This window comes from Engystomops pustulosus, chromosome 3, assembly GCF_040894005.1.
Source record: "Engystomops pustulosus chromosome 3, aEngPut4.maternal, whole genome shotgun sequence".
In the NCBI taxonomy this organism is placed as follows: Eukaryota; Metazoa; Chordata; class Amphibia; order Anura; family Leptodactylidae; genus Engystomops; species Engystomops pustulosus.
This window is the reverse complement of record NC_092413.1, coordinates 44,591,496-44,600,499: the sequence shown is the minus strand read 5'-3', so window position 1 is coordinate 44,600,499 and position 9,004 is coordinate 44,591,496. Positions and strand designations below refer to the sequence as shown.

The 9,004-nt window shown below is 45.0% G+C and overlaps 1 protein-coding gene across 1 annotated transcript; it reads left to right on the top strand.

Moving 5' to 3' along the window:
* The first annotated feature begins 1,539 nt into the window (after positions 1–1,539).
* INSM1 (INSM transcriptional repressor 1) lies at positions 1,540–4,445 on the top strand. Its single transcript, XM_072140626.1, has one exon. It carries the CDS (start codon positions 1,729–1,731, stop codon positions 2,962–2,964), a length of 1,236 nt encoding a protein of 411 aa, XP_071996727.1. The 5' UTR covers positions 1,540–1,728; the 3' UTR covers positions 2,965–4,445.
* Positions 4,446–9,004: the final 4,559 nt, after the last annotated feature.

The window sequence follows — 9,004 nt, the reverse complement described above, 5'->3', positions numbered from 1 at the left end:
GTTCAATAAAGTTCACCTTTTATTTTGAAATTTTGAACCATGGAGTGCTGCCCGCTTTTTACTTAATTTAGTTATTAGATAGATAGATAGATAGATAGATAGATAGATAGATAGATAGATAATCAGTATCAGAAGATCCTGAACAGCACAGCAGAAATTGTGGATGCAAAATCTGTGCAACCATTGGCAGAGGTCCTCAATCAATAATCCAAAGAATAGGCTGCACTCCAGAGGTAAAGTGAATTCGGGTTGTCTTTATTCCATGTGGCACGGTTTTGTGACGCAGCACCTTCTCATGCTTGAAAAAGGTGCTGTGTCACTGAAACGTGGGAGCAGTGGTGAATGTACATTTTTAGGGGACACAAGGAGAGCTGTATTCCAACAGACATGGATTTGTGATTGGACATGTCCACTGTTGCTCTGTGTTTTCCTTATTCAGCTTTCTCTATTGGTCCCATATAATTTTATGATTGTAGGGTTGTCCGACAGTCTGGTCCCACTCATCAGACATGTAAAACTTATAGTGTGGATAGGAGAGGTGTTGCAGAACTTCCCCAGTACGTATAGTATGTCCTGTATACTTCAGCAATATATACAGGAAGACCCCGATAACATTCAGGATCCACCACTAGCACATACATGTACACTATACTACTCTTTATACTTATTATTCACTCTATATTTTGACATCCATTCCTATTTTGCCTTCATGTGAGATTTCTTGTGCATGTTCCTTATAGGGATCATTTTGGGGGCAAATATATGCCAAGAATACATCAAATACATGAATGTTACTTTCCTTCCATGATACAGAGGAGAAAGATAAAACTTTGGGTGCTTACAAATATTTTATGTAAAACTGTCACAGCGTCCCACTATACAGTCACATCACAAGAGAAATGTACAAGATACAGTATAAGAGAGACAGGGAGATATTACATTGATGATAGATAGATAGATAGATAGATAGATAGATAGATAGATATAATTAGATGTGTAATCACATATAAGGAGATGATAGATAAATATTAGATAGAGATGAATAGATGTGTAGATAGAGAATACTGTATTACAGATAAGGAGATGACAGATAGTGTCACTCATGGAGATATTAGACAGAAAACACATATATAGATAATAGATATATGAAGAGATGGACACTAGTTATAATGATGAATGGATACAGATTAGATACAATGACAGATACAACAATAGACACAACTGGATACATATAAGACTGATAGATCTGTGTGCATGGAGCCGGGTGCTGTGTTGTAGCTGATGTGCAGCAGGACATCACATGGACTCCATTGGAATGAATGAGAAGGTCCAGGTCCCCTCCAGGTGTGTGCAGCCCCCCACCCCCCGCACTCTGGGGGATGGGCCCCGGGTCACTCTTCCCCCTCCCGGCACGTGTGTCCGGCCATTGAGAGGCAGCGAGGCGTGAGGTGGGCGGGGCCGGGCGTGTGCCGCCGCAGCCGGAGGGGAGGGGCGGGGCTCAGGTACATCTGCCGCCTCGCGCGTGTCCCCGCCCCCCGCAGCACTTGAGCCGCCAGGCCCGGCCTGTGATTGGCTGCGGCGGTGACAGCTCGGCGTGTGCTCGGGAGCCCCGGCCGCTTATATAGAGGAGGCGGCCCCCGGGCTGAGGATCCACACAGCGGCTCGTGCAGCACCTCGGACAGAGCCGGCCAGAGAGAGAGAGCAGCACCTCGGACAGTGCCCGCAGACATGCCCAAAGGCTTCCTGGTGAAGAGGAGCAGAAAGTCTCCGCCCGTGTCCTACCGGGTCCGGGATGAGGACGAGGAGCGCGGCCAGTGGATGATGATCGTGTCCGGGCAGAGGCCGGAGCTGTGCACGTCCAGCGGGGGGTCCCCGGTCCCAGCCAGTCCGGACAGAGCGGCCCCGGCTCCCCCCTGCAGCCCGCGGGCACCTCCGGCCGGACAGTACGGGAACCCCGAGTCCGCGCAGCAGTCTCTGTCCAGCCCGACCCGCCCGGTGAGCCGCGACTACCTGGAGCGGAGCTTCAGCCTGGGCTCCCCGGTGTCCGCAGAGTCCTTCCCGGCGCTGGTCACCTCCATGGAGCCGCTGCTGAAGCTGAGCTCGTCCAGCCTGCCCCCGGCCTCCTCCGCATCCTCCTCCGGGATGGCCATGAAGCGCCCGGCAGAGCCCCACAGCAAGGTGAGCGCACACCCGGCCCAGCCCAAGCCGCCCGCCGCCAAAAAGACCAAAGCCATCCGGAAGCTGACCTTCGAGGACGAGGTGACCACCTCCCCGGTGCTGGGGCTGAAGATCAAGGAGGGTCCGGTGGAGCCGCCCCGCAGCGCCGGCCACAAGCCCCTGGGGGAGTTCATCTGCCAGCTGTGCAAGGAGGAGTACAGCGACCCGTTCTCCCTGGCCCAGCACAAGTGTTCCCGCATCGTGCGGGTGGAGTACCGCTGCCCCGAGTGCGACAAGGTGTTCAGCTGCCCGGCCAACCTGGCGTCACACCGCCGCTGGCACAAGCCCCGGCCCCCCGCCGCTCCCACCACCAAAGACGAGCCTCTCAGCGACCGGGACACCCCCAGCCCCGGCGCCTCCGAGTCCGGCTCCGAGGACGGGACGTACGAGTGCCCGCAGTGCTCCAAGAAGTTCCGGCGCCAGGCCTACCTGCGCAAACACCTGCTGTGCCACGCCCCCGAGGAGCTGCTCTACCCCGAGGACAGGAGAGCCAAGAGCCCCGGCCCCATCAACCTGAGCGGCAGCGCCGAGTGCCACCCGTGCCCCGTGTGTGGTGAGACCTTCCCGGGCAAGAGCAGCCAGGAGCGGCACATCCGCCTGCTCCACTCCTCCCAGCTGTACCCCTGCAAGTACTGCCCGGCCACCTTCTACAGCTCCCCCGGCCTCACCCGGCACATCAACAAGTGCCACCCCTCCGAGAACCGCCAGGTGATCCTGCTGCAGGTGCCCGTGCGCCCAGCCTGCTGAGCAGCCAAAGACTGAGCAGTGTGGGGACAATGAGAGGGCATCATGTCTGCCCACCCTTCCAAAGGGACTGTAAGGACATAATGCCAGGCTGAGGACCCTCTCAGGGGGATGATGCCCGCTCATGCCAGGATCAGCATTGGACTGCTGCCAAACAATGGCCCTGACCACTGTGGCCTAAAGAGAACTGTGCCTTTCCTGAAGCCACCCATGCTGCCACCCTCCTGTAGCCTGCGGGCGCTGCCACCCTTCACCTTTACTCACTGTTCTCCTGCTGCCAAACCCAGACACAAGCAGTAGCAGCCATATAGGTTGAAGTGCATTAAATAATGTGGTTATTGTGCTTTAAAGCAAGACAGCCAGTCACACAGGGGCAGAGCGCACTATGGGTAGACTGTGCCAATGACTGTGCCCGCCTGGTAAAGGGAGGCAGCATCTCTAGACCAAAGCAATAATGTTCTCCAGAGACCAGCCACCACTGAGAGATGAGAGCGCACTACACACGGAGGTAATGCTGTCCCTTATCTATTGCACTGTCCCACAGCTTGGCATTGCCCCTCCAGCCTTAATAGGGGTAACATTATTGCTTTCCTGCTGTGCTGCCTCCCTCTCCATCACTAGTGATGCAAACGTGATAGTGTCGTGTCTCTGTGTCCGCTCCTGGTGCCCTGGCATTGGGCCTGGCACTGGGATGTGAGTGTAGCTGTTCTGTAGTCTTTCGACACTAGAAGTCCTTGTGTTCTTGCATCAGAACCTGTATTTACTATGTTTCTGACATGTGGGGTGGGCGACTTCTTTCCTTTGCCAGCTTTGCCCACTCTCCGGTTATTGTTGCCCCCCTCGTGCCCCCTGTCTGGAGTCCACATCTACCACTGCCTTTGATTCACAGCCTGTCCCTGACATGACGATTAGCTTTATAATGGCTCGTGAATGCCGCCAGATCCTGTCTCTATATTTTCTGTGAACAAATATCTGTTATTAGGATTGGGGGGAGGGGGGGAGATGATTTTAGTCTTTAGCCACAAATGCCTTGTCTCATAACTTTGTAGGAGAAACGAGAGGCCAGCCAGTCACCACCACCACTGCCGCCTATCCAAATGTATATGTTAATTTTATGATTAATTATGTTTATTTATTCCTTTATTTATTTATGTGAATGACAGATGTGACTTATTTGATCTCGATGGAACATTCCGGATCCGATTTTTATTTATTTCTATCTTTTTTTGTTTTCCTCTTCCGGCTCTGTAGCGACACACTGAAGGGTTGCGCCTTTCTACATTCCTTAACAAATGGCTATTTCCATGCGTTGTGCTTTAAGGGGCGGACGGCTCTTTTAAACGGATAGCTCTTAAATGTCTAGAAGCAATCTCTTTTCTACATACATTATTTTCTTATCTGCTAGCTATTTATAGAGAGCTTCAATAGAACTGTTTCGACTGTGTAACAATTTGCTATTCAAATAAAATATTTTCAAATTCAAATGTAAATTGGCAACTTTGTGTCTTTACTTAACAGTTTCACCATCTGCCTCACATAGTGGTACTTTTCTAGAACACTACTAATCTAGACCAGATTACTTTGTATATTCCCTATCTATGAGAAGACCCCCTACAAGATTAGCTTTCACTGTATATCCTGTACAGGTTGTCTCCAAATTAATGTATTACTGAAAAATGGTACAAACTTGGAACAGGATGGAGATAAAATCTATAGGAAAAGTAAGAAACAGGGCGCATCTTATTAGTGAACAATTATATCTAAAATCTTTCAATTACAATATAATTTTTCAATTCATTTCTGATTTTTTTTTTATTTTTTATTTTGCTTTGATATAGTTTTCAAGTTTTGTTAAAAAAAAAGTGTAATAAACACCAAAAAGTATTTAAACTTTAAGGTTTGTACAAATAGCACTATAGGTGTCACATAAATTAAACTTAATTTGCTTTTTAGATATTGAAATAGTTTTTTTTTTTAATTATTTACATATTTTATAGATGCATTTTAATATTTCTGTGCAGCTGGCAGGATTTTTATTTTCTTAAAAATCAGTATTTTATTTTCAGAGACCAGAGATCAATCCTATGAGACTCCTATGCCTTACATATGATGATCAGGTGTGATATTTCACATTAGCTTTGCTGTAATGTGCAGGTGATCTGTGCTGGAGAGTAACAAATAATTGTCCATCCAATATATTGGGAATAGAACAGATATTTTTAGAGGGTTTTATTTTAGGGTCATAGTAAAAGGAACAAGTGGCAGCATTTAATTTCTCTGGAGTCTGGGAATAATGTTGTATAATGTGATAATATTACCACATTTCCATGTGTTAGGGCACCTCACACTTATGGAAAGTTTTAGGTTCATATTAAGTAATTCTATACTACATTATAAAGTCACTCCAAAGTATTAGATATCACAGTAATGGAAGAGCATTTTTTTGGATGGACACAACATTATCAGTGCAAGGAGAACCCTCTGATCACTAAAACAGAACAAAAATACCAATGTCAATTATCTCACTTTATCTTTCTCTTCTATGTCTCATCACATATATATCTATCTGCGACACTCCAACTGTTTTAAAAGTTAAAAAAGTAGGGTATGTTGAACACCTGACTGCCATGCTGGCTTCTTATGTAGAATAAATGAATTGCTGCCTATTTCTTTGCTTGTGTATTTTAGGTCCCTGAGTGTGCACCTGTCTTTGACTGAAGGTTTGGATGGGTTTTACTTCATCCTATACCATATTATCTATCTCATCCTTCCCTTATCTGCCTCATCTAATCTGTCCTCTCATATTAAGCATTATTTATCTACATAACTATCTATCAATCTGTCCCATACCCCTCTCTCTCTCTCATATCTTCCCCATCCCTTACCTACGTATCTATCAATTCCACATAATGTCTCCCATCTTCTTCTCTATCTCATATAATCTAAAAATATCTCTCATCATATCTTCTCCATCCCTAATTGGTCTCATCTAATCTATTTCTTTGCATTTATTTATCTATCCATCAATCTATTCCATATCTCTATCTATCTTATATGATTTCTCCAATCTCTGTCACCTATTTCATACTATATCTCTCATTCTTATATTATTTCTCCTATCTCATGCTATCTCCTCTTCCATACTCTGACTCATCTAGTCTGTCCTCACACGCGTCCCATTATTTATCTACCTACCTACCTGTCCTATATGATGTCACATCTGCTTTTCTCTCACCTCTCTCTATAACATGGCAGATTGTTCTTTCAGTCTGGTTAAAGGGAACATCTTAAACTTTTCTAGAATTTCTAGCATTTCCTTCTAGTAATGTGACCACAGCCATATTTAGGCTCATATACATATTTATAACTGGTGACTTCTTGTCAAGGATTTTGTTTGCAGGAAAGTAAATGACTTCTAGCATTGACCTTTGGGAGGTTAAATGGTAGATTACTTCTAAATCTGATCAATGTGTTATGTGTGAGAGGTACTCGAGAAGTAGAGAAATATGCAAAATCCATGCAATGTGATCCCAGGATACCTTTCATTTCTACGGATGAAGAATATAGATATTAAGGGGGAAATACATAGACTTGCGTTTTATAGTTGTCTAAACTAGTGACTGGTGGAGTAAGATGCAATAATAATAAATCAGGCATGTTTTGGGCTCTCTGTAAGGCAGACATTATAACCTATGTCTGCTATGAGCAGCTGTAGGGTTGTGCCCCACTACAATAACTGAAACCTACAATACGATGAAGCTCTATTAGGGGGTATCAGAAAATCTGCATTGTAATAGTTTGGAGAGGGGGGACTAGCCCTAGTTACACCATACACATTATGGGGGGAGATTTGTCAGAGGCTTCTATACCAGTTTTCTGGAATAGAAGCACAGAAATAATTGAAATGTCTTGAAGATAATGGGGGTCATTTACTAAGGGCCCGAATCACTATGTTTCGTCGGTTTACCCGAATTTTTCCGATTTGCCCCAGGATTTTGGAGCATGCGATCAGATTGTGGCGCATCGGCATGCACGCGTCGGAAATGGGGGGGGGGGAGGCGTGGCCATCGGAAAACCCGACGGATTTGGAAAAACCGCCGTATTTAAAAAAAAAAAAAAAAAGAGGGTCGCTTGACACGCACTTACCTGCACCCAGGCTAGCTTGGTGAACTTCAGTGAACTCTGACGGACTTCAGCGCAGCAGCAACACCTGCTGGACATCGAGCACACTACCTTAGTGAATCGCCGGAAAGAAACGAATCAGCATCGGAGAACCTGCTGCTGGATCGCGACAGGACTGGGTAAGTAAATCTGCCCCAATGTTTTAAACCCTGAGATATCAACACAGGGCTCACCATTTCCACAGTCGTAGAAAGCAAGATTAAAAGGGATTGTCATCATCCAGCAAATAATTTATATTTTTTTTTTGTAATGAAAAGTTATACAATTTTCCAATATACTTTCTGCTCACTGTTTTCTAGATCACACAACAAATACGTAAACGGTGGAGCTAATATTAATCTGTGATGTGGTCTAGGACTAGGAGCTCTCCTCCACTCCCCAAACGCATCAAATCAATAGTGTCCAAAAGCAAAAGTGACCACGCAAGTTTTCTGAATAAAATCATAAAAAATGATTTTATTCCAAAAACTTGTGTGGTCAGTTTTGCTTTTGAACACTATTCATTTGACACTGTTTTCTAGATCTCTGCTTGTTGTCATTTTATAGGAAGGTTCATTGTTCACTTCCTGTGGATTAAACCTGGTCATGTGAGGTCACACAGGTGTATGGCTCCTTATATCAAAGAGTAATCAGAACTGCGCACCTTTATGACATCACAGAGAATAGTCAGAGCTGGGTGACATCACATGACCACAGGAAGTAAACTAGGAAGATTCCTGTAGAATAACAGCAAGCAGAGATCTAGAAAGCCATCAGGAATGGATACAGAGAGGCTGTTGGAAAATGGTATAACTTTTAAATACGCAACGTCAATTATTTGCTGAAAGTGGACAACCCCTTTAACTATTGCGTTAAACACATAGACAAACTAAATAAAATTGTTCATACAGGCAATGTCTGCTATAAGAAAACAATATAGAAATGTCCGTGTAGTTTAGTATTTGAACACATGACTTAACACTGGAAAGATTCCATCGTGACTAGAGATGTTCATGGAGCATTTCCAGCAGCTTGTAGGTCCCAGGTGAGCGCCATGCGCTGTGTTCTTCATGTTCAGCTCCGGTCACTGGGGAAAACACATTCTGGTAAATGAGTCAGGTGTCCTAGAAGTGCTACCTACCTAAGAAAGCAGATAGCTGGGCATCTCGTCAAAGAAGATTACTTACTGCTAAGATGTTACCTACTTGTAATGATGTAATAATGATGATACATCTATGGCAAGCCATAAGCAAGTCTATTGATCTGTTTTTTTTTTTTAATGAAGCCTGTGAACCCAAGGTGGAAGCCTGTGTGATGTCCTACAATGTAGTGGTCATTTATTTATTTTTTTAAATCACAGTTGTTCATATGAATTCATAAAACTATTTACCTTATTAGAGAAAGTGACATCTACTTTATGAACCAGTAGATTATAATACGGGTGGTTTGGGCACTGGCCTGGGACCAAAGGCTTCTAGGCGAATTTTACTGACCCAAATCACTCACCAAGTTTGATACTGCCCTATAAAAATAAGAAAGAGTAGGACCTCTAGCCCTGCACTCCCCAGTCATGTGTGATGGCTCTTGACAGACATGTATATAATAGTCCTGCCTTGCAAAGGTCCTTGAACTGCAGAACTGAAAGTTGCGTTAATGGACTTACCCTCTGTCCCCAAGAAGCTTGGTTTTGGTCCCATGTGGAGGCCATGTGGAGATACTATATGTTGAACCATTAATAAAAAAAAAAAAAATGTCCACAATTTTTATACAAGCCCAGGGTCTTAATCCACCCCTGCCGCCTTCTTGTAGTGTCCCAAAAAAAAAAAAACAAGACAGTATAACAGCCTTGGAAACTGCAGCACCCCTCTAGTAACACCCCCAG

What these genes read in the sequence shown, in the direction of transcription:
- INSM1 (XM_072140626.1), top strand. Translation starts at nt 1,729, where the DNA reads ATGCCCAAAGGCTTCCTGGTGAAGAGGAGCAGAAAGTCTCCGCCCGTG.